General features: G+C 48.6%; 1 protein-coding gene across 4 annotated transcripts in view; it reads right to left on the bottom strand.

Annotated features, from left to right (window-relative positions):
- Positions 1–26,068, bottom strand: part of RADIL (Rap associating with DIL domain) — a 72,826-nt gene that overhangs the window by 26,692 nt on the left and 20,066 nt on the right. The window contains exons 1-4 of one of the 4 annotated variants that reach the window (XM_083474690.1): positions 12,889–13,209; positions 12,362–12,479; positions 4,368–4,702; positions 83–766 (exon numbers count right to left, since the gene is read on the bottom strand). In XM_083474690.1, the coding sequence (XP_083330816.1) occupies positions 83–766; positions 4,368–4,702; positions 12,362–12,404 (1,062 nt within the window). In that variant the 5' untranslated portion in view covers positions 12,405–12,479; positions 12,889–13,209. Of the gene's footprint in view, positions 1–82; positions 767–4,367; positions 4,703–12,361; positions 12,649–12,888; positions 13,384–26,068 lie in introns of those variants that run through there. The other 3 variants (XM_083474691.1, XM_083474689.1, XM_083474688.1) reach the window with 3 other exon arrangements.

The raw sequence follows: 26,068 nt of genomic DNA, 5'->3' as shown, positions 1-26,068 counted from the left end.
TCACTGCGGAGCGCAACCCAAAAATACTTATCCTGAAGCATATTTATCCCGAGGTATGACTGTATATCCAATATATACTGACCCACACGGTCCTCTGTATCATCTTGGCCAACTTGAGGAGGAGATGGCCAAACTCCCCGGGCCCGAAGTGGCCGGCCGAGTGCTGGACGCAGAGGCAGAGGAGGAAGGCGGGCGCCAGCTTGTGGTCGTCGCTGGTGGGCTCGATGAGCGTGATGATCCTCCGCAACAGCAGGTCCTCGCTGGCCTTGTCAAACTCCAGCTGCAGCTTCCGGCGGCCTCCCCTCCGCCCAGAGGATCCCTGCGGCGGCGCGGGCGCCTTCTTGGCCGACGAGCCCTTGTCCCTCGCCTGGCTGCCGCAGACCTTGCAGGTGGAGGGCAGCTCAGGCTCGGAGGCTCGGCGCGCGGCCTTCAGCCTCATGAGGGTCTGGGCGGGCAGCGGCTGCGTCTTCACGGGGTCCTTGTAGAGAAGCAGGTAGTAGAGGCCGAGGGAGATGAGGTCGCCGTGGTGGAGAGCCGCCGTCCTGCCCACCTCAGAGAAGTTGATGGAGACGGCCGCCCCGGCGATGGGCTCCAGGACCAGCTTCTCCTCCGGGCGGTGGCTCGAGCGGCCGGACGCCTTGACCTTCCGGATGGTGCAATGGAGGGGGAGGATGTCCGGAGCAGAGAGGCTGATGCTGGGCTTGCTGGCTTGAGTCCTCTGGCCGACGGTGTGCTGGTCACGATTCAGCAAATAGACCAAGCTGTCCTGCACAGAGAAAACCACAAACATACACAGAGAAAGACGTTTATTCAATATTTTCCTTCCTTCCTGCACTAAGTGGGTTTGGACTAGATGGCTCTTGAGGTCCAACTCTAAAGTTTTATGATTCTATTCCATTTATGGGACACGGGTGGCACTGTGGGTTAAACCACAGAGCCTAGGGCTTGCCGATCAGAAGGTCAGCCGTTCGAATCCCCGCGACGGGGTGAGCTCCCGTTGCTCGGTCCCTGCTCCTGCCAACCTAGCAGTTCGAAAGCACGTCAAACACGTCAAAGTGCAAGTAGATAAATAGGCACCGCTCTGGCAGGAAGGTAAACGGCATTTCCGTGCGCTGCTCTGGTTCGCCAGAAGCGGCTTAGTCATGCTGGCCACATGACCCGGAAGCTGTATGCCAGCTCCCTCGGCCAATAAAGCGAGATGAGCGCCGCAACCCCAGAGTCGGCCACGACTGGACCTAATAGTCAGGGGTCCTTTTACCTTTACCTTTTTTCCATTTATATTCCACCGTCAATGGTACATCTCAATGACCCATCTGGGCCAGCACCCTGTTTTCTTTTAAATGTATTTATTTGGTTTTTCAGATTAAGATTTGACAGTCACGTATTCAACATACAACATAAACACAAGGTTCCAAAAATCTCCTGGACTTCTCCCTTTTGTGGGTCCTCATTAGATATCATTTCGAGGTTTCCCTTTTCCTAATAATAGTCACATGTTTCCATTTTTTGCAGGGGAACAAGCACCAAGAAATAGTTTGATAGTCCAAGAAGGAGCATCTGTCTCCATATTGTCTTCACTGGCGGTCAATGGCTCTCCAAGGTTTCAGGTGCTGAGATGCCAAGGATGGAACCTAAGAGTGTCAGAAGAGCCTGCTGGATCAGGCCCACCTTGATGGACTCAGTATCAATCTGTTCCCTGAGCTCCTTCCAAATGACAAGGCTCAACCCTACTGCAAGCAAGGAGAGGGTGCCTCTGAGGATGTGCAGAGAGCCTTCCGTTCACTACCGAGTCACTGGAGACCAGAGACCAGGGAGCAGCTTCCATGCTGACCTGGCTGCTTTCTGTTCTCTTTGTGTGTGTGTGTGTGTGTGTGTGTGTGTGTGTGTGTGTGTGTGTGTATAATTTGCTTTCAACATACAACATAAACACAAAATTCCAAAAATCTTCTGGACTTGGTTCCTCCCCTTTGTGGGTCCTGTTGTTAATCATTTCCTCCTGCATCTTTTATAATATAATTCCAAATCTTTTATCTCTCCCTTGTATCCAAAATTCATCATTAAACTACAAGGTTTATTCCAATCCTACTAACGATTTTAACTGCTTACAATGGTCTTTAAGATAAGTCATAAATTTCTCCCATTCCTTATTAAAATTTTGGTCTTCCTGATTTCCGATTCTTCTGGCCATTTCAGCCATTTCGGCATAATCCATCTACTTGATCTGCCACTCTGTGAATTTGTCCTCTTTTAAAGCCATCTAAGTTGATGGCCATCCACCCCTGCTTCGAGTGGGAGGGAGTTCCACAGTCTAACTCTGTGTTACATGAAGAAGGGTTTCCTTTTGCCTGTCCAGAATCACCCAGCATTTGGCTTCATCGGATCTCCCCGAATTCTAGTGTAACAAGAGAAGGAGAAAAACTCCCTCTCCGCTTTCTGTACACTTGGCATAATTTTATACATCTCTTATCGTGTTTCCTCTCGCTCACCTTTCCTCTGAACTAGAAAGCCTCTAACGTTGCAAGCTTTCTTCGTAAGGGACCTGCTCCTTCCAATACTCCTTTTCTGAGCCTTTTCCAGCTCTGTAAAATATTTTTGATGCGTGGTAACACAGCATGCACCAGAGATTTGCATAATGCCGTTAGCATATTGACCGGTTTGTTTTCAGGGGTGAACTACAGCCCCCAGAATTCTTTGAGGGAAAGGATGTGCTTTGAATGGGGATCCAATGAAGCTGAGAGTTGGAAGATTTGGAATGGATAAAAAGAAATCCTCCACGCAGCGCAGTGTTAACTGTGGAACTCCCCAATTCAGGAGGCAGTGAGGATATCAATTGAATAAATTGAAAAATCTGAGGACCCTAAACTTGTGCACCCCCTGCCTCTTTGTGGAGAAAGGACCTGGCAACAGATCTGTAGCCGATCCCATGGCCCCAGCCCTCCCGAATTCAAGGGTGCTGTCATGTAAGACAGAAATCTGCCTTACTTGCTGCTAACGCATGGGTCCTCTTACACGTGTTTGTGGGTTATTGGTTTTACTTTGTTCTTATTGTGCATTTGGAGGTCTCATTCTGTATTTTTACATTGTGAATCGCCCTGAGATCTTTGCATGAAGGACGGTTGTACAAAACTTGGTAAATACAGTGGAGCCTCGGGTTATGTTGCCTCCAGCTTATGTCACCCTCGGATTGAGACCGGCGCAAACCCGGAAGTACCAGAACGAGTTACTTCGGGTTCGCGCTGTTCGCGCACGTGCAGAAGCGCTAAATTGTGCACATGCGCAGACGCAACACTTTGCGTTGCATCATTTTTGGGTTGCGGCGGGGCCTCAGGAACGGATCCCCACCTTAACCTGAGGTTTGACTGTAGTAATAATGACAGCAACTGTGATTTTGCAAAAATTGTTCTGGAATAAGTTGCCTGCTGTTGCTTCAGTTTTTTCTGCGCACCACTTACAAATATATATAATAATAATAATTTATTTATATCCCACCCACCCCAGCTGAAGCCAGGCTCAGAGCGGCTAACAACAATAAAGTAACACAGCATTCTAAAATCAATTCATTCTAAAATCAATTCAGAATCAAATTCATGGCAACCATTGGGCTAGAGTTCTGTGAGGATTACATAAGGAGGGGGTCAGACTGTGCCTTGGCCAAAGGCCTGGTGGAACAGCTCCGTCTTGCAGGCCCTGCGGAAAGATGTCAAGTCCCACAAGGCCCTAGTCTCTTGCGACAGAGCGTTTCACCAGATCGGGGCCACGGCCGAAAAAGTCCTGGCTCTGGATGAGGCCAGCCTAACTTCGCTGTGGCCCAGGACCTCCAAGATGTTTTGTTGGAAGACCGTAAGGTCCTTCATGGGACATACCAGCAGAGGCGGTCCCGTAGGTACAAGGGTCCTAGGCTGTATAGGGCTTTAAAGGTCAAAACCAGCACCTTAAACCTGACCCTCTACTCCACTGGGAGCCAGTGCAGCTGGTATAGCACTGGGTGAATGTGATCCCGCGACGAGGACCCCGTAAGGAGTCTCGCTGCAGCATTCTGCACCCGCTGGAGTTTCTGAGTCAGTCTCAAGGGCAGCCCCACGTAGAGTGAGTTACAATCAAGTCTGGAAGTAACAGTCGCATGGATCACAGTGACTAAGTCAGGGCGAGAGAGGTAAGGAGCCAACTGCTTAGCTTGGTGGAGATGAATATATATCTATATCTACACACACACACACACACACACAGACATACAGTAGACCCTTGGGTTATGTTACTCTCGAATAACGTAAACTTCGGGTTGCAAAAATGGCAAACCTGGAAGTATTTTTTCAGGCTTCACCGCTCACGCATGCGCAGAAGCACTCTATCGTGTCTCGCCTGCTTACGTGTTGCTGGCTGTAGCCCTGCAGGAGAAGCAGGTGCGGAGACTGGTACAGCGAGTAGCGCAGGCTGTTGCCACTTTGGTCCCCAGCGGGCGCCGTCTGTGCATCCCTGCCGCTCTCCAGGCACTGGAGGGTCTCGGGCAGCGTGGAGTAGTGCCTCCTCAGCTGCTCCTCCTGCTGCCCCCCTTCGGCGCTGGCGCTGCCCGCCTGGCTGAGGCTGGTCTCGCTGACGGTGCGGCGGAGGGAGGTCTGCGTGGCGTGGCTCTTGCACCCCGTCAGAAGTGTCATGGCGCCCTTGGTGCGGTTGCGCTGGAGCTTCCGGGCCTGAGCATTGATCCCTGGGAAGGAACAAGAGGGGATTTCATGCCAGGCATCAAAACAACACACATTATTATTATTATTATTATTATATTGCCCCGCCTTCAGAGATTCAAGGCGGCTTACAGGTGAGGAATCGTTAAAAAAATTAAGCATACATATATGAAAAATCTATTAAAACCATGAAGAGAATGATTAGTTAATGACAATTAAAAGTCACAGAGAAATTAAGAAATGCAGAACAAGTGATAAAGAACGAAAAATCTTCAGAGGTTGTTGACCGAAGTCTAAAACATTGTATAAGATAAGAAGTTATGTTAAATGAATGTTGGAAATGATATGTTAAAAAACTAATAAAAATGTATAAAAAAGAAAAAAAGAAAAATCTATTAAAAACCATACTTACTTACTTACTTTGCCAAACCTTTATTAAGCATTACAAGTATAGGCCATCATAAAACATCCACATATAAAATTTCAAAATATATGCAAATAAACAGCCATGTAAAATGTGCAACAACGAGGATTTTCATGGGAGTTTCTTCCCACTAAATAGTGCCAATAATTACAATAAAAAGGATTATTTCCTTTTTATTGTATCCTTTCAAAAAACAAACAAACAAACAAACAAACAAACAAACAGAAGCCTTTCTGTTAGGCATTATGTCCACTGAAATCCCAAAAAACTTTAGAACCATCTTTATGTATGCAACCACAACGGCCAGAATTCTGGTAGCAAAAAATGGGAAAGGTGACTTATCCTACAAGACTCGACTGGCAAGTGAAGATGATAGAATACCTGGAACTTGCTAAAATGACGGGGAGAATAAGAGAAAACTCAAATCAGAAAGTGAGCAAAGAATGGACAATATTTAAAGAATATTTAAGACAATACTGTGAAAATGCAAATCTCCCGACAGGTGTAGATTGAATGTTGAATATTAAAGAGAATTATAAACATGAAAATTGTTCCTGATATATAAGATATAATAAGAAGTGCGTAAATAACAATATTTAGAAGCACAATGAGGTGCTTCTCAAATATGTGTGATGTTAGATGATGTGTAGCCAATTAACGTTTAGTTGTCATTGTGGTATTGTTTTTGTCTGTTTGTGTTTTGCAATGAAGATAATAACAATGACATGGGGGAAACGGCCAATAATTAAAATAAAAAACAGCACCAGCTCTTTCCTTAAAAGCAGTCAGTTCCCCAAAGCCTGTTGGAACAGGAAGGTCTTCACTTGGTGGGACAACAGCAAGGAGGGAGCCAGTCTGGCTTCCCTAGGCAGGGAGTTCCAAAGTTGCCTGGGAGGAGCCACCACCGAGGAGGCCCTCTCCCGCCACCCCACCAAGTGTGCCTGTGAACGAAGCCTTTAATGAGGAACATGAGAAAGCCTCGCTGGATCAGGCCAAAGGGATCCCAGCCAGCCCGAGATCCTCGTTTCCTAGGGTGGCCAGGAATCCCACAAGGGCAGGGGGTGATGCTTTTCTCCACTATCGCTCCTCAAAAGTAGGTAAGGGAGACTGCCTCAGAAACTGGAGGCTCTACTCACGGCTAAAAACTCGCTGCCTACAGCAGGGTTTCCCAATCTGGTTTTGGACTACAGCTCTATAATCTCTGGCCACCGCTAGCTAGGAATGATGGGAATAGGAAACTCAAGTTTGGGGAACCCTGGACTACTGTGTGGTTTTATAACGTGCCTTTTTACTTACAAACAAATCGGTGGAGATATATATATATATATTTAAGGAAAAAGGAAGGACATGCCTTTGAAAAAAGACCTGCCTAGTCTCCATCTCAGGAGATTAGCAGTTCGTCTCCCAGGTTTCTTGTTAAGCTGTGGGTGAACATATCAGACGACACAGCGATTCTTCAAACAGCTCTTGTTTATTCACAGGCCACAACAGAACTGAGCTGAAGGGTTCGGCCAGCCTGCTTATATAGAGCTCCAGAACAACGTAATTGTAATAACTTTCTGCAACTATCCAATCACTGAACGTCACTTTCGATCCCTTATTTGCATATGTGGACCTGAACTATCTACAGTATCCCCCTGCTGGCCCAGGGTGAGAACTTCAGTACATAACATTTCTCATACAGTAGTACCTTGGTTCTCAAACTCCAGAAGTCCATTCCAAAACCAAAGCGTTCCAAAACCAAGGCCCGCTTTCCCATAGAAAGTAATTCAAAATGGATTAATCTGTTCCACACTTTTAAAAACAACCCCTAAAACAGCAATTTAACACAAATTTTACTATGTAATGAGACCATTGATTTATAAAATAAAAGCAATAAACAATGTACTGCAGTCACATAATCAGTAGCTGAACTGGGTTCCACACTGTCACAAAAACAAAACGAAGAGCCGCAAAAACAAAAATGCAAAATAAACAGCAAAAACTGGCAGACCTCAGCATAACACTCAAAACGGAAGTGTAGCACTCAAATCGGAAGCATAACACTCAAAACGGAGGATATTCGGCTTCCGAATTTTTTTTGCAAACCGGAACACTTACTTCTGGGTTTGCAGTGTTTGGGTTCCAAGTTGTTTGAGTACCAAGGTATCTGAGAACCAAGGTACCACTGTACTCCAGTTAAAAGCCAGGGGAAGATGTCTCGGTGAGGCAACTCCTGCCATCAAGCTGAAACGGCAGAGAAATTGTGAAGCATGCTGCTGTTATGGGGAAATCCTTGGGCTCACTTGGATTACCAAACAAAGACACCAGCCAGGAATATAGAAGCCAAACAGCAGCCAGCAGGCCAGGTCTTTATTTTGAAGGCCTGTTGCAACAGGACTTCCACCCACCGCATGGGAGAAGCAGGAAGGAGCCCAGAACAAAGGGTGGCTCCCACTTTCATCAGTTTCACAAAGATACCCACAACACCCCTAAAATTACACCATGCATAACCTCACAAATACATCGCAAATTGGGAAGGTCTGGTGACAGAAACCTGAGCATCAGGTTTGCCCCCATCCTGGTTTTCCCAGTAGTGATGTATGGAAGTGAGAGCTGGACCATCAAGAAGGCTGATCGCCAAAGAATTGATGCTTTTGAATTCTGGTGCTGGAGGAGACTCTTGAGAGTCCCATGGACTGCAAGAGGATCCAACCTATCCATTCTGAAGGAAATCAGCCCTGAGTGCTCACTGGAAGAACAGATTGTGAAGCTGAGGCTCCAAGACTTTGGCCACCTCCTGAGAAGAGAAAACTCCCTGGAAAAGACCCTGATGTTGGGAAAGATGGAGGGCACAAGGAGAAGGGAATGACAGAGGACGAGATGGTTGGACAGTGTTCTCGAAGCTACCAGCATGAGTTTGACCCAACTGCGGGAGGCAGTGGAAGACAGGAGTGCCTGGCATGGTCTGGTCCATGGGGCACGAAGAGGCGGACACGACTAAACGACTAAACAACAATTCCCTCGACCTCCACCTCACACCCATCAAGTGAGACAAAAGAAATATTGACAAGTTCCTGGTGGATCACACCTCTTTGTCCTGACCAAGAACCTCGTCCACAGGATGATTGCCTGTTCTTGCGCCCATTTGCCAGGATGCCAGCGATTATCTCTTATGCAAGAGGCTGATCCCAGGTTTCGGGGATTATTGCTGTCTTTTGCCAGTTTCCCAAGCCCCCCCCCCTTTGGCAGCCATCTTTTTCCCCCTGAGCAGAACAACGCTGGGAGTTGTGTGGTGTCGTGTGTTATGTGGTGCTTTCAGGAGACACTGTGTGTTAACAAGGGGGGGGGGTGTTACACACTGCATGCTGGAGTGGCAAAAAAACCTTCCCATCATTATAAAAATAACACTGCAAACAGAAGCCTCTTCTGGCAAGGAAGAAAACTTTTGAGCCACTGAAGGGCAGCTCTCAGCACAGCAGTCACCAGTGGCGGGCAGTGACATTTTTCACGAGGGAACAGTTAGGGAAAGAGGTGCCAGCTTGCGAGGGCAATTAGGGGGTGACATTACGATGTCCCAACATCACCTCCCTCCCTAAACTGAGCAGAAGCTTCCCGGGTTTGGGGAATGAGGCACCTGGCTTTAATACAGTGGATGCGTGTGGCGCTGTGGGTTAAACCACAGAGCCTAGGACTTGCTGATCAGAAGGTTGGAGGTTCGAATCCCCTCGACGGGGTGAGCTCCCGTTGCTCAGTCCCTGCTCCTGCCCACCTAGCAGTTCAAAAGCACAAAGTGCAAGTAGATAAATAGGTACTGCTCCGGCGGGAAGGTAAACGGCGTTTCCGTGGGCTGCTCTGGTTCGCCAGAAGTGGCTTAGTCATGCTGGCCACATGACCCGGAAGCTGTACGCCGGCTCCCTTGGCCAATAAAGAGAGATGAGCGCCGCAACCCCAGAGTCGGTCACTACTGGACCTAATGGTCAAGGGTCCCTTTACATTTACCTTGGGTTAAGAACTTAATTTGTTCTGGAGGTCCATTCTTAACCTGAAACTGTTCTTAAGCTGAGGTACCACATTAACTAATGGGGCCTCCTGCTGCCACTGCGCGATTTCTGCTCTCATCCTGAAGCAAAGTTCTTAACCTGAGGTACTATTTCAGGGCTAGCGGAGTCTGTAACCTGAAGCGTCTGTACCCTGAGGTACCACTGTACTTTTGTCACAAGAATTTAAGGTCTCAAATATATAAATTATATGCTCATAAATTTACAAGGCAAACACATACATAAATATATAAACCACACGTCTGAAACAGTACAGGAAAATAGTCCTGGAACCATTTTAACTCTCCCAAACTGACCTCAATTTTTTTCTCTGAGAGGAAACGGAAAAAACCTCCCCATTGTCTCTTAGCTCACAAATCCTGCCTTAATGGCACATGAATATGGTGGAGCCTGTGACCTGGACTCAGGAATTAAGTATTTATCATCACAAAAGGATGGCCAGGCTCTCCAGCTAAACCCATTAACAGCCAGGTAAACCCATCAACAGGTGTCTTGCCAGACAGGATTTCTGCTGTAGACGCCTCTTCTGTGATGCATGTATGATGTATGAGGGCTGCAGGGTGGGCAATTTAAAAAGTTTCTATAAGGCTGTGCGCCCCATTGTTCAGGGTCCCTCCTGCGTGGGGTGAGTGAGGACCCTGTTGCAGAAGTTCAATAAAGATCAGGCTTTGCTTCTCAGTGTTCTCTGGTTGGCTGGTTATTTTCTCCTACCGATAGGGAACCCACTTAAGGACTCTATATGGGCTTCTGGGTACGCCATAAGGGGGAAAGGGCAGATTTTGTTTACAACACTTTAATACAGTGGTACCTCTGGATGCGAACGGGATCCGTTCCGGAGCCCCGTTCGCATCCTGAAGTGAACACCACCTGCATCTGCACGCCTGCGCGGGTCGTGATTCGCTGCTTCCGCGCATGTGCGTGACGTCATTTTGACCATTTGCGCATGCGCGAGCGGCGAAACCCGGAAGAAACACTGTCAGGGGTTCAGGAGCAGAGGCGAGGGCAAGGGAGGAAACAGAGAGCGAGGGGGAGGAGTCCGAAGAAAAGATGAGTGATGACGACGACCCGAGATCTCCGAGTCTTTCCAGTGAATCAGAAGATTCACAGAAAGGAGTGCCAGTGGCCAGAGCAAGGGGGGAGCCTAGGGGGACACCCCAGGAAGAAGGGTCCAGAGGGGGTTCAGAGGGCAGCAGTTGGAAATCGGGGCCAGCGTCACCAACAGAGCGCAGTGGAGAGGAAGGGCGCCAGGTATCGAGCTCTGGCAGCTCGCAGCAGGGGGGAGGGCATGAGTCAGGAGTGGCCACACCTCCATCGGGGAGCGAAGAAACGGTCAAGCGGAAAGTGGAAGGTTGGGCGCGCACGCCAAGTTCAAATGCACAGGAAGGTGGCGCAGTAAGCAGCCCGGAAAGGGAGCCAGGTCCTAAAGCCCGACGCAAGGAGACAGAAGGGTCCGGGGGGTCAGCGTCAGAAGAGTCCAGGAAGGAAGAGACCACGGGGGGCAGAGGGACCCAGAGAAGAACGGTCAGGCGGAAAAGGTGGAGTAAGGCTAGGGTATTAAGTTGGTGTACAGGGGGCGGAGACTCAGACGGAGCTTCGCCGGTCTAGCTTATAAGACGTAGAGCTGCACGCGGCAGCTTGAAAATGGAAGCTGTAACTCAATAAAGACTTTTATAAAGTGAACGCTGGCTAGCGTGATCCTCTGTGAGCTAGGATCTGGGAGCAGCTCTGACAAACGCGCTCTGTTACTTCCAGGTCGCTGCGGAGCACAACCCAAAAATGCTCAACCCGAAGCTACTTCAACCCGAGGTATGACTGTACTCTAATTTACCAGGAACATTTAGGGAACTAGCCTAGACCCCGTAGTCCACAGACTGCACGTCACTTGCCAGTCATAGGAAGAAAGCAGATGCCAGGGGAAGAAAGCCCACGCCCAGCTCTTCTGCAACCAACCAAGAAATGCAGGACAGATGCCGTCGCTCCTCTGCCAGCTGGGTAGTAAAAAAATCTGCAGGCTAGTAATTTCTATGGGTTTATTTACAAGGTCGACACAACCAGCTCTTCTGATGGCCAATATCCGCCCCTCCTTCTCTCTCTGCCACTTCTGGCCTGCACTGAGACGATGCATGTTAGATTGATATAGATTTTAATAATAATAATAATAATAATAATAATAATAATAATAATAATAATAATTTATTTATACCCCACGCATCTGGCTGGGTTTCCCCAGCCACTCTGGGCGGCTGCCAACAAAATATAAAAAATGCAATAAAACATCAGACATTAAAAACTTCCCTAAACCGGGGTGCCTTCAGATGTCTTCTAAAAGCCAGAGAGTTGTTTGAACGAGTTGCAGACGTCTCCTGAATATATGGGGTTATTACTTAATGCTTGCGGATGGGCAAATGCTATTTGGCGGACGTCTGGCTGGAAGGAGACTTCTGCCAGGGACTTCTTGGCTCACAGCTCCTGCACTCAGCTCTCCCGCTATGTCCCCCGCAGTTTTTAGGCTGCCCTCCCAAAGCACATTTACCGGGAAGCACAGCCACGCTGGTTTCTATCAGGGCAGTCACAGGATTAGAGCACAGGGCTTGTGTATCCAAGACCAAAGTCATGGATGGAAGTCCCCACCATAGGTGTGCAGGATCTCAAGGTATGCTTGCTTTTAAACTAACAAGAAAAGTTCAGGAATGGACCAGGGGGAGGGCAGGAAGCATAACAGATTTCCATCAAAATGCATTTTAAAAAACCATCACGCCCCACCCTCCTGGCCCCCATTTGGCACTCGTCTCCGAAACATGCAGCAATATAATCCAGATTGCAAAATTCATTCCAAGACGACACACTGAGGATACGAAAAGGGGGGGAAAGAGAGAGACAGAACCATTTCTAACTGTCTGCTTGGCTCAGCTGTAAAAACAACGGCATTGTCCAATCTTTCCTTGACAGCTTTCTCTCCAGCTTCCCTTTCCCCCTCCCAAATTCTCTCACTCTCCTTTTCCTTAGAAACCCAACCTCCCCCCCCAACCCCATCAAAGAAACCCATCTGGGGGCTTGACAGCATCCCTCCACAGCTGGCTGGCGTTGTAGTGAGCAGAGAGGGCATTTTCCCAAAAAACCAAACAAGAAATTTAAAAGCGAAAGCTGGAACGCAGAAGGCGATACACCCCCTGCCCCTGCCAGCCGAGAGGGATGGATGGGGGGGGGAGTCAATGGCTTACCATGGATCAGGGGCTGTGCGGTGTCCCAGACCTTCTCTGGCATAGGCTATGGGCACCTGCCTCCTGCAGTCGAGGCTGGCAGGACCTGCAGACTGCAGTGAGCTTCCTGCTCGCTTTGCTGCAGAGGCAAGAAATAATTAACTTCTCTACACCGTCTCTTCAGGAAAAAAAAGAAGAGCAAGGCTGCCAGGAAGACAAATGTGGGACTCTGGGTGGTTTGAGAGCACCCAAATGCAAAAGCCCAAACAACGTCCCTGCTCCGGACCCAAGTGGTAGAGTCTCCTCCCCCTCCCCAAAGTGGAACGGTCCTCTGCAATCCATCCTCGCTCTTCTGTGCTGCAGGGTGTAAAGTTGGAGCAAAGTTAGGGAGCTTCCCAGCAGGCAGAGAAAGAGGACCCGAGGCAGTTGTGTGCCGGAGGCTGCAAACCCCAAACGCAGCAGTGCAACGAGTGGCGAAATGATGAGCATGGTGCCCACAAATATGCTCATCCCCCCTGCCCAATGGCAGAGCCGGGCGACTTTCATACCTTGCATCCACTGCTATCTTGTCTATGATGTAAATCCAGCAGGAGCCCCTACTTGGTGAATGCCACCATTTCCCATTCCTGTGCTTTAAAAAATAATAATCTGAAAGCGAAAAGTCCCCGAAGCATTTTCTTTGTGTTCTTCTCTGCTAAAAATGACCGCCTGGACACATGCAGAAGACAGACTCTTCTGGAAACAGAGATTTCCCCCACTGCAGAAGTTGGGGAGGGGGCCGGGAAAGGCACCCCCACCTCGTTCACGAGAGAGCAAGACTCTTTTACAGAGCAGGCAAAACCCTCTAAGTCTGAGCCCGCCAGCTGTGTGTCCCATGTTGATCCCAACATCCAAGCTAGTGCCTTATTTGGTGAGGAACATTCTCTGGGTTCCAAAATTCATTTTTGTTGTTGTTGTTGTTTTAAAACCCATCCTTCCTTTGCTGGGAAAATTAAAGAGGTGACCAGGGAAAGGGAGAGAGAGGGGAGGGCTGCCCATACTGTTTACATGCCTTGGGGATTAGAAGAGGTGGACGAAAAGAGCACAGTGCTCCGGCGCTGCGGCCTGAAGCCGTTTTAGGCAAAACCGGAGTCCTGCGCGGCCACAAACCTGCCCCACACGACTTGGCCAAAGGAAGGCAATTCCGAGTCCACACACGACACGCAGGAGTTGCATTCGTGGCACGCGGCCAGAAGACAAGGTGAAATTTGGACGCCCCTTTGCCAAGGAATTGCACGTGCGTGAACTCACAGCAAGGCTCGTTTCAGAGTCCTGCGATGGCACCTGAGTGATGCCAACTGCAGGGCTCTGCCAGGTTTCCATGCAAAAAGAGAGAGAGAGATAAGATGAACGGGCCAAAGCCATTCAAGAAAGAGGAGGAACCTGAGCCCTTGCAGGATTATTATTATTATTTATTAAATTTATATCAATAAATCAATGGGCCCTGACTCACCACCACTCCGAGACTGCGTTGCCAATGGCCAAGGGGGCTGGGGTATAAGGTGCCCAAGAACCTCTGGAGGACCACAGCTTCGTCTCTCAAATGTCAGAGGTTTGTCAGACAGGGCGGGGCCGTTCTCCATCCGCTGGTCTTCAACTGGTGGGTCACAACGAGAGCACTTATCCCACAAGTGCTCACTTTGCCGCTTCAGTCAGCCAAACTGGCATTGCTGCAGGTGCCACCAGATCCCCGTTCTGCATTTGTAAGAACTCACGTCATTCAGTGTGGCACTTTGGAACTCCCTGCCTCTTGATATACCCAGCAGGCGCTTACGCTGTTCTCTTTTTGTTGCCCGCTAAAAGCATTCTTGCTTAGGCAAGTTTAGAAAGCTGGTGTAAGTTTCCATCTCTTTGGGTATTTTTGTATGCTTTGACCGTGTGGCTGTGGTTTTCTTTCTGGATTTCCTTGTTTCATCCTTTTGGCCTGTGTTGTCTTTCTACAGCCAAGCAGTGTACAAATTTGTGAAATACCGTATTTTGCGCCCCATAAGACGCTCCGGCCCATAAGACACACCTAGTTTTGGGGGGGGGGAATAAAGAAAAAAAAATTTATTTCCCCCCCCCCCCAGGTGCGGGGCTGGAAGAACCAGGTCGGGGAACAGTGGGAAGGCACGCTCTGCCTCCCCGCTGTCCCCCGAGCTTGTGGGGCTGGCGATGGGCAGAGCTGTGCTGATCCCAGGATGGCAGGCAGCTCTGCGCCGCCATCCGGAGCGGGGCGGGACTTAGCGCCCCGCTCCGGATGGCGGCACAGAGCTGCGCTGGTCCCAGGACCGCAGGCAGCTCTGCTTGGCCACCGGGAGCGGGGCGGAGCTTCTCCCCCGGCTCCCGGTGGCCGCGCAGAGCTGCGCTGATCCCGGGACTGCAGGCAGCTCTGCGCAACCCTCGGAGCCGGTCTCCCGAGGGTTGCGCAGAGCTTCCTGAAGCCTGGAGAGCGAGAGGGGTCGGTGCGCACCGACCCCCCTCGCTCTCCAGGCTTCAGCGAAAGCCTGCATTCGCCCCATAAGACGCAGGCACATTTCCCCTTCATTTCTGGAGGGGAAAAAGTGCGTCTTATGGGGTGAAAAATACGGTAAAAACAAACTAAATACAGGCGTCTCCCCGACTTGCGTGCATTCTAGCCACAAGTGACCACATGTATGTGCGGAGCCAAGAAAAAATTAAATACAATGGTACCTTGGTTCTCAAACTTAATCCGTTCTGGAGGTCCGTTCCAAAACCAAAGCATTCGAAAACCAAGGCGTGCTTTCCCATAGAAAGTAATTCAAAATGGATTAATCCGTTCCAGACTTTTAAAAACAACCCCTGAAACAGCTATTGAACATGAATTTTACTATCTTATGAGACTACCGATCCATAAAATGAAAGCAATAAACAATGTACTGCAGTCACACAATAAACCCATCGGTAGCTGGACTGGGTTCCACACAATCAGTGGTGGAGGAACCCTCTTCAGCACCCAGGGCGGGAAGCCAAGGGGCAGAGCGAACTGCCCAGCTGCGCATGCGCGATGTCCATACGGACTGCGCACACGCCCTCGGCCGCTCTACAGCTGGGGGGAGGCAGCAGGCCATCTTGTCACCACCCCTGGGTGGCACCTGGGGCGGACTGCCCCCCGCCCCCCTTCGTACGCCCCTGCACACAATCACAAAAACAAAACAAAAAAGCCGCAAAAACAGCGCAAAGCAAGCCCAATAGCAAAAACAGAGAGAACACTCGTAACACTCAGTGTACCCAGCGTAACACTCAAAACGAAGCATGTTTGGCTTCCGAAAAGAGTTCGCAAACCGGAACACTTACTTCTGGGTTTGCAGTGTTCAGGTTCCAAGTTGTTTGAGTACCAAGGCATTTGAGAACCGAGGTACCACTGTAATTAAAAGGAGCAATAGGCTAAGAAGCAGGTGAAAACACATACCAGCCTTTTGCACATCTGGCCAGACAGAGATGTTTTTAGCAGGCGTCGCAAACAGTGCCGCGAAGTTGCCTGCCTGGTGTCCATCGGCAGGGAGTTCCAAAGTGCAGATGCCGAAAGACTGGGTTTTTTCCTACCAGTGCAGAACGGCTATTGCAGAAGAAACTGCTGAGCAGAGCAAGGGCAGCAGTCAGCTCCTCCATGAATGGGAAGCCCTGGTGCCAAGATATTCCTGGCAAGCGGCAGGAATGAGGCCTAGGAGGAGGAGGAATGTACCACGAAATTGCAGGCTTTGGGGGCGATGGTGCAGCAATCGGACGCAGCAGAGAGCCCTGGCTTCGCTTTTTGCACCCCTCCCTTCCTTTGCAAGCCCAGCTCTCTTCCCAGTTTTCACCAGAGACATTGCACAGGCAGATTGCAAAGGAAACTCCATAAAACGAAAATGCCGACCCCATTATGAGTGACATACAGGTCACAATATATTATCCATTTATTATTACATTTGTTACACAGATATAAACCCTTTTGCGCAGGTCAATATAAAAACTGCTAAAGACAATTCTGGTATAGACCAGCCTACCCCAGAAAGCTTAGAAAGCTGATGTGATTACCTGTTCTAATATTTTAACTTATTGCATGTTTTAATGCACTGATTCTCTCCCCCCCTCCCCAATTTTATGGTTTTATCTTTTTGCAAACCACCCTTAGGTTCCTCTTTTGACAATCAATCAGTGTACAAATGTTTTGAAATAAAGGCATAAATAAAAGCTACCTTTGGGCAGAAGGAAGATTCTGTACCCGTGCACTGTTTTCCGTATTTTTCCTGTTTCCGATTTTCTCTGTGGTTGTAAGAATCTGTATTTTTTTCCTTATAGTAATTGTATCAATACAACTGTTTTGGTTTTTATCCTGCACAGCTATCTATGTATTGACATTTGTGTGTTGATATTAGACATCAGTATTGGTATTTGCGTTCTGTGTTGCAAACAGCCCTGTGGTCTTTTGACGAAGGGAAATACAGTAGTACCTTGGTTCCCAAGCCCCAAAATGAAGTAAGTGTTCTGGTTTTCAATTTTTTTCGGAAGCTGAACGTCCGATGCGCCTCTCAGCTATTGTTTCTGGGGCGCCTACACCAATCAGAAGCCGCGCCTCCGCTTTTGAACATTTTGGAAGTCAAACAGACTTCCGGAATGGATCAAGTTTGAGAACAAAGGTACCACTGTATTTGGCGCTTGTGGTTTTGCTATTTATTTTGCGTTTTTGTTTTTGAGGATTTTTCGGTTAATTTGTTTCTGTGACTGTGTGGAACCCAGTGCTGATTGATTGATTGATTGATTGTGTGACTGTGGAAATGGATAAAAGCCCCCCATCCAAACAATGACATCAGAGCAAATAAGAAATTTTTAAAATTTTCCTCATCTATGATACTGTCTTATTTTATAGTACAGTACATTGATTATTGGACGTGGGTGGCGCTGTGGGTAAAACCTCAGTGCCTAGGACTTGCCGATTGCATGGTCGGCGGTTCAAATCCCCGCACGGGGTGAGCTCCCGTCTTTCAGTCCCAGCTCCTGCCCACCTAGCAGTTCGAAAGCACTCTTAAGTGCAAGTAGATAAATAGGTACCGCTTTATAGCGGGAAGGTAAACGGCGTTTCCGTGTGCTGCGCTGGTGCCGGCTCGCCAGAGCAGCTTCGTCACACTGGCCACGTGACCCGGAAGTGTCTCCGACAGCGCTGGCCCCCGGCATCTTAAGTGAGATGGGCGCACAACCCTAGAGTCGGACACGACTGGCCCGTACAGGCACGGGTACCTTTACCTTTACTTTACATTGATTATTGCTTTCATTTTATGGATCAATGGTCTCGTTACATAGTAAAATTCATGTTCAATCGCTGTTTTAGGGGTTGTATTTAAAAGTCTGGAACATTTTACAGTGGTACCTCAGGTTAAGAACTTAATTCGTTACGGAGGTCCATTCTTAACCTGAAACTGTTCTTAACCTGAGGTACTGCTTTAGCTAATGGGGCCGCCACACCACGGGAGCACGATTTCTGTTCTCATCCTGAAGCAAAGTTCTTAACCTGAGGTACTATTTCTGGGTTAGCGGAGTCTGTAACCTGAAGCGTCTGTAACCTGAAGCGTATGTAACCCGAGGTACCACTGTATATCAACTGCATAAATGAATGAATCAGGTAATCTGTGCACCCTAAAGCTGTGAACTCACTGCCTCTTTGTGGCGAAAGGGCCTGGCAATGATCTGGAGCCCATCCCGTGGCCCCCTCCCTCCCTCCCAAATCTTGAAAGCCGGCCCTGCCTCTCCAGTGAAATCAGACGCAATGACAGGCGGCTGAAAGGGAAATGCTCTGCTGGAACTATACGCTTGTTTCGGAGTTCACTCTCACGCTCTCTCACTAGAGAAAGCAGCCTTCAGCTTCCTTATCTGTAGGAAAGGAAGCTTCTGTATTTACTTTGCATAGCAAAAACCAGGACTTTTTGTGTGTGTTTTGCTTCAGTGGGGTGGGAAATCGCGGCGTTTTCTGACGTTGGAGAGAGCTCCAGTTTCAAACATCGTTCAAACTCTCCATGCCACACTGGAAAGATAAACAGGGACTTTTCCTGAGAATAACAAAGTCCCTCTATACCTCTTTTTTGGGAGGTCGAAGTCCCTCGCTAGCAGCTCCCCTTCCACCCTCCTGTCGATCTCCGGTGTGGTATAGCTGCCCGCATTTTACAAACAGGGATATCATAGAATTATAGAACTGTAAAGATGAAAGGGACCCCCAAGGGACATCTAGTCCAACCCTCTGCATTCAGAGCCGTCTTTCCCATAGAGCTTAGTGGGGCGTCGCGCCAGGGCGCCAGCCTCTCAGGGACGCCCCAGCGAGTGGGGGAGCTGCGCGGCTTCCCCTTTCCCTCCATGCCCACCAACTGCGCCCTGTCAACCATATAGCTGGCGGGTGTGCAGCTTGCCTCCCAAGCCTCCTCGGGAGGAGAGCTACCCCCGCAGAGGCTTAGGATGGAAGCTGCGCTCCACCAACTATATGGCTTGTGATGGCCTGGGACTGGGGCTCGGACTCGGAACCAGAGGAGTCTCAGTCCGCACTGGATCCTTTGCCTCAGGCATCATCTGAACCAGGTCTGGGGCCTGATCCGGAAGAGTCCCAGTCTGCACAGGTTCCTCTGCAACAAACACCAGCCTGAGCCTGCCCTGGCTCCAGATGCGGGGATGACTTAATTGCCTCCAGCTGGGCCGTCACTTACAGCTGCTTCCCTACCGGTTGGGTCAGGAGAGGCTGAGGTGGCCTTTGGGTCTAGTCACCCACCGACGTCTCCTGAGCTGCAGAGACTGAGGTCTGAGAGAAGGAGAGCCCTGAGTACTCGCAGGAGGAGTGCTCGCCTTCAGGCGAAACAGGGTGGTGAGTCGCCGGGGGATCAGGACCGGCCATTACCCCGACAAAGATAAAAGGCTTTCGGACATTGCTGTTTGCTAGAACCTGCCTGAGATCCTGTACCTGTCTTTGCCTGGTTTCCTGCCTTGCCTGGACTGACTCCTCACGGGACCCTTGGATTAAGGACCGGACCTGGACCGCGTTGCTCGGGTTACCCCCGGACCCAGCACATGACTGGCGGGCAGGCAGCTTCCTTCCCAAGTCTCTGCAGGAGGAGTGTGACCCCCGCAGAGGCTTGGGGAAAGGTTTACAACTCTGGGAAATGGGGGGGGGGACCGGAGGGATCTTTGCTTAAGACGGCTCTGCCTGCGATGCAGAGGATATTTATGCTTATAACCTGTTGTTAGATATTTTGCATTTAAAGGTGACGTTACTGAATTTGCACTTTCTGAAACATTCAAGCCAGTGCTGGTGTCATGCTTAGAGTGTCGAACGAGGACCTGGGAGAGACGTGGGTTCAAATCCCCCACTCGGCCATGAAGCTCACTGGATGAATTTGTGGACTAGCCAGTGTCTCTCTCGGCCTGGTCTACCTCACAGGGTTGTTGTGGGGAATGATATGAGGAGAACTATGCACCATGCTCCCTGGAGCTCCTTGGAGAAAATGGTGGGGTATAAATGCAATAAATGAATGAATAAATGAATACAGAATTCACACTTCTCTGAATTTTGCAATTCTGCCAGGCAGTGTGTACAAAAATGCATATTCCTGGATAAAGCGTGCATATAAATGTTAGTGGAAATAACATGCAGAAATAACATTAGAGGAAACTGCTTGCGGAAAATGTGACTACTTGGGGAAAAATACATATAAAAATGTGTTTATTGGGATAAATTTGCACAAAAATGCTGATGGATTTTCCTGAGTATTTGGGTGGTGGTGGGGATGTTGGGGTGTGGGGGGGGGGTCACAAACTGAAATTAAAGTTGGAAAAATGAGAAACTGAGAGGGACTGAACATGACACACTGTTCCTTCCCAAGGCCTGATCTTAGTGGCTGAATGAGGTGGCTGTTTGCCAAACTTTCCTCGGACACTTCTTTCTCCCTTTCTCCATCAATTAATCAGAAGAGAAACTGTGCTCAAAAATGGAGAAAGACAAATTTTCAGGAAATTCTCACAGGTGAGTTGCAGGGCTTTTGCCGTGCTCCTTTGCAATGTGGCTGAAAAGACTTTTTATGTATGTGACAACAGCCACACGGATGCCACTAGCTGAAATGGCAAAACTGATTGGAAAGCTCAAGAACCGAGAAGACCAAAACTTCAAGAAAGAATGGGGGAAATTTATAATTCAACTAGGAGACCACTGTAAGCAGATGAGAACATGATCAGGATTTTAATAACATTTGTAATGTAGCAAATATCATGGACAATATGGAGAGATGTAAAAAAAATGGATTATGAAATAATATGCAGTTGAAAAGGTTGATAACAGGACCCATGGAGGGGAGGAGGGGAAGTCTGGAGATTCAGAGATATCTCTAAATATGGATGTGTACAGTGGTACCTCTGGTTGCAAACAGGATCCATTCCAGAGGCCCATTTGCAACATGAAAAGAGCGCTGTAAATAAATAACTGTAAATATGAAGAGACAAAATATTCTCTAATTCCTTTTCCTTAGATAGATGTATTTGTTTTTATCTTTTGTGTTTTCTTTTGTTGTGATTATGTATGTATTTTAACTTGTATTGAATCAAAATTTATTAAAATAAATAAATAAATAAATAAATAAAGCGCAACCCACAGCGGCGCGTCTGCACATGCGCAGGTCACGATTCGCATCTTCTGTGCATGCGCGTGATGTAATTTTGCACATCTGCACATGCGCAAGCGGCGAAACCCGGAAGTAACCCTTTCCGGTACTTCCAAGTTGCCGCGGGACGTAACCTGAAAGAATGTAACATGAAGCGGACATAACATGAGGTATGATTGTATTTGGTTACAACTCAAGACTGTAAAATCAAATAAAAATTATTTCAAAAAATAAAAAAATATATTTCTCAATGTGGCTGGGGGTGTCGTTCTTTGTGAGTGCCCTTTCTTTCATTCCACAAGTCCTGCTGCAGCCTTCCCGGGTGCTTTTTGTTCCCAGCGCAGAATCTCCTGCAGGGGACGAGAGGCCCTTTGGGCTCCAGTCTTCTCCTGGCAAAGGCCAGCTGCGTAGCTTTTTGTCTCAGTCGCAGAGTCCCGCCCTCCCCCAAGCGATGCCACGCTGCCATTCACCAGGCCTGGCAAAAGTTCTCCTACTTCCTGCAGGGATCTGTGTCAGAACAGAACAAGCGGCACAGGCACGCTGTTCCCGCCCACAAGCGCCATTCACACATTTCAGCAGAGTGCTTGACATTTCACGTTCCTTGCCTGAAAAAACAGGCAATTGGAATGGGGGCGGGGGGCAAGGGAGGGGCCTTACAAAATAACCAGAATGGGATAAAAATAACTCGGCGGCTGCAATCCTCTTTCAGTCTTTCTTCCCAAGGCAAAAAAACCACTTTAGTCGAGACAGAAGGCTCAATCCCCAGGTTCGTATTTCAGGGCATGTAGGTCACTGGTTCGGACATGAGTGACGCTATGGGCTAATCCACTGAGCCTAGGGCTTCCCGATCAGAAGGTTGGCGGTTTGAATCCCTGCAACGGGGGTGAGCTCCCATTGCTCGGTCCCAGCTCCTGCCCACCTAGCAGTTCGAAAGCACGTCAAAGTGCCAGTAGATAAATAGGTACCACTCCAATGAAAAGATAAACAGCATTTCCGAGCGCTGCTCCAGTTTGCCAGAAGCGTTTTAGTCATGCTGGCCACACGACCCGGAAGCTGTCTGCAGACAAACGTCGGCTCCCTCAGCCTGTAAAGCGAGATGAGCGTGCAACCCCAGAGTCGTCCACCACTGGACCTAATGGTCAGGGGTAGCTTTACCTTTAGATCGCTGGTGCCCATAGGATATAGAATTGTAGAGTTGGAATGGACCTCAAGGATCATGTAGTCCAACCCCTTGCAATGCAGGAATCTCAACTAGATCATCCTTGACAGATTGCCATCCAAGCTCTGCTTAAAAACCTCCAAGGAAGGAGAGTCTGTACCTCCCACGGGAGTCCGTTCCACTGGTCAATGGCTTATTGTCGGAAAGATCTTTCTGATGTTGAGTCAGAATCTCTTTTCTTGTAACTTGAAGCCATGGGTTCGGGTCCTACCCTCCAGAGCAGGAGAAAACAAGCTGGCTCCATCTTCTATGTAGAAGCCCTTGAGATATTTGAAGATGGCAATCACATCTCCTCTCAGTCTCCTCGTCTCCAGGCTAAACCTCCCCAGCTCCTTCAACCGTTCCTTATACGGCTCGGTTTCCAGACCCTTGATCATCTTGGCTGCCCTCCTCTGCACACGTTCCAGCTTTTCAACATCCTTCTTGAATTGTGGCGCCCAGAATTGGACACAGTATTCCAGGTGTGGTCTGGCCAGGGCAGAATAGAGTGGAACTATTCCTTCCCTTGACCTGAACACTATGCTTCTGTTGATGCACCCAAGACTCAAATTGGGTCTACTAGATCCCCAAAATTTAAGTAATTCCCTCTGGGATTGGGGCCCTCAGGCTTAAGCTTTATTCGTTTCATAGTAGATTCCTCGGCACACTTTCCAGCTTGTCAATCTCCTTCTCTGTCTGAGAAAGCCTCTTTCTGAGATCCTGGAGAGATGACACTTGCCTGGTCATCGGAGGGATGTTCAGTTTGCTGCTGTCCCTGCAGTCAGCTTCCCCAACCTGGTGCCCTCTAGCCATTGCTCTACTGCCACCCGTAAGCCGCAGACAAAGACTGTAGTCGGCCGGGATGTCTTTTCCAAACCTTCCAAATGAGATATTAGTTTATGCTTGCTTTGCCGTTTTGCTCCCTGCCCCTTCTTCAGAAACCGCCTCCTTCTCATCTGAACCAGGCTGAGAACTTTGCTCCATTCCAAGACTCACAAATGTGCAGCAGGGGGAAATTCTCCTGATCTGAATTTCCTTGCAGGAATTTGGAACGGGGAAAGGGCCATAGGTCAGCGGTGGAATAGCTGCTTTGAAAGCAGAAGGCCCCAGGTTCCATGCTTGATGGTAAGTTTGGGAGAGATCCCAGACTAAAATCCTGGAGACATGCTGCCAGTCAGCGCAGACAATATTGAACTAAACAGGTCCATGGTCTCACCCAGTTCTAGGCAGCTTTGTGTATTCCTAAGAGTTATAATGAAAGCAGTGACAGCAGCAGTCGCAGTTTTGGGATTTTAAGCTGGTGAGCCTCCCTGGAGACCGTTTTCATGCAAGAAACAGGGTGTGCCCAATTTCATAGCAAGATGGGGTTGCCATATTTTAAAGAGTGAAAATCCAAGCATTTTTCCCGATTTCCATCCAGACACTGCTGCCGACTGCTGTATTCGACATGCCCAGGAAAATCCGGATGTATGGCAACCCTAAGTATAATACTCCACGCAAAATTCAGCAAAATCCCTTGGTGCAGATCATCCCGAAAACATAAAAACGTTGCAAACATCAGGCAAAGGTGTTATGTACTGAAGTTCTCACCCTGGGCCAGCAGGGACATACTGTAGATAGTTATGCAAATAAGGGATCGAAAGTGACGTTCAGTGATTGGATAGTTTTAGAAAATTGTTACAGTTACATTGTGCTGGAGCTCTATATAAGCAGGCTGACTGAACCCTTCAGTTCAGTTCTGGCCTGGCCTGTGAATAAACAAGAGCTGTTTGAAGAATCACTGTCGTCTGATATGTTCACCCACAACTTAACAAAAGGAGAGAGAGTGTTTTGCTACGTTTATGGCTTTCTGTTCTGAGATTCTGCCATTCTGACTGCAGATCGGGGTTACGTCTGTGCAGAATTTTCTTTGCCTCAAAGGTGATAAAACATTCCGTGGCGCCCAGTCCAAACTGGGAAAAATTAGCAAAAATTATATAATTTATAAGTTAAAATATAAAAAAGGAAATATGCAGGAAATGATATTATTTTGAAATAAACCAGAGAAGGAGGTGGAGGGAAGTCCGGGGGGAATGGGGGAATTTTGGAATTGTGAATTATGTTATTTGTTATGGTGTAATATTGTAAAAATGGAGGACTTAATAAAAATTATTTTTAAAAAAAAACTGGGGGGAGGGGAGTTAACAAGCAAGGATGATGGTGGCAGCACAAATGCAAGGACTGCAACTGAACCGATTTCAGCCAGGATGTCCTTCTGAGCCGGTGGCTTCCTTTGTGCGCTTGTCACAAAAGCGGCGCAATCCTGCCTGCCTGCCTGACATCTGCTTCTTGCTTGGATAACTGTCCTGCCCCCGGTTATCAGCTTGTGCGATGCGTCAACGATAGGAGACGGGGAACATCTGCTGGACGCTTCTCCCTCCGGGGCAGAAAGGAAACAGACCAGCAAAGGACTCTCGGAAAACAGACGTCCTTGAATCCCGAAACACACATGCACCCAGCGTTCGGAGTCAGCGATGGAGACGGGAAAATCTCTGGCTGATTTGGAAAGGGTCCTGATTCTCAAAGTGTTCTACAACATAGGAGCAACCCCCAGGCCTCCACTCTCCGCCCTGTCCTAAATTGGGCTGCCAAAGTGAAGAAATAATAATAATAATAATAATAATAATAATAATAATAATTTATTATTTATACCCCACCCATCTGGCTGGGTTTCCAACAGAATATTAAAATACAATACCCTATTAAACATTAAAAGCTTCCCTAAACAGGGCTGCCTTCAGGTGTCTTCTAAAAGTCTGGTAGTTGTTTTTCTCTTTGACATCTGGTGGGAAGGTGTTTCACAGGATGGGCGCCACCACTGAAAAGGCCCTCTGCCTGGTTCCCTCTAACCTCACATCTCCAAGCAAGAGATAACCAGAGCATGCAGTCTGTGGGAGAGGGATGAGGGGGCTGGGGACCTTCAGATGTTGCAGGATAGCACCTTCCAGTCTGCTGGTTGGATGCTAAGATCCTCTGCTGGACACCTTCCCCTGGTCCCACCATCATCAGAGGCGTGGTCGGGAGTGAAATGAGACAGGGCCTTTTCTGTGGCTGCCCCCATATTGTGGGATTCCCTCCAAGGGAGGTCAGGCCGGCTCCCTCTCTGTCATCCTTCCACAAGCAGGCCAAGACCTTCCTCTGGAAAGCAAGGTGCAAATGAGGCTGACCTACCGGGCTGCTTCTCAGAGGAAACTCTGCTTTAATGGCTGGCTCTAAATGTCTTCAGGTGTGTTTTAATTACAGGGGTACTTTGCTTCCCGAACCCAATCCGTTCCAGAAGTCCTTTCCACCTCCAAAACGTTCGCAAACCGAGGAGCGGCTTCTGGTGGGCTGACTGGCCTCGGAAACAATGTCGACAGCCGAAACGGATGTTTGGCTTCCCAAAAAATGATCGCAAACCAGAACATTTCCTTCCGGGTGTGCGGTGTTCGGGAGCCGATTTATTTGGGAGACAAGCCATTCGGGAACCAAGGTACCACTGTATTGTTTTGAACTAGATTGTTTTGTTGCTCTGTATTCCATAATGCTGTTTTTAAGCTGGTGTTTTTAAGCTGCCTGGGAGAGAAAGGTGGGCTATAAACACATTCAATTAGAAATAAATAAACCAAGAATTCTGGGGATGGGATTTGCTTCCGGAAAGTTGCAATCTTTGGGTTATCTGTCACCTCCCAAAGGCTGAATCATGATTCCTAGGCTGTCTCTGGAAGGCGAAGGTCCCCCTTCCAGGTCCACCCCATCAGGGCTCGCTCCCTATCTGCAACCTTCCAGCAAAACGCCTTCGGAGTCCTGCCTGCTAAGTCACCCGTGATCCTAATCGGCTGATCAGCTCTCCCCCCAGCC

Source organism: Podarcis liolepis (assembly GCF_965112155.1).
Source record: "Podarcis liolepis genome assembly, chromosome: 14".
Taxonomy (NCBI): domain Eukaryota; kingdom Metazoa; phylum Chordata; class Lepidosauria; order Squamata; family Lacertidae; genus Podarcis; species Podarcis liolepis.
Note: the sequence above shows the minus strand (reverse complement) of the source record. Positions and strands in the feature narration are given on the sequence as shown.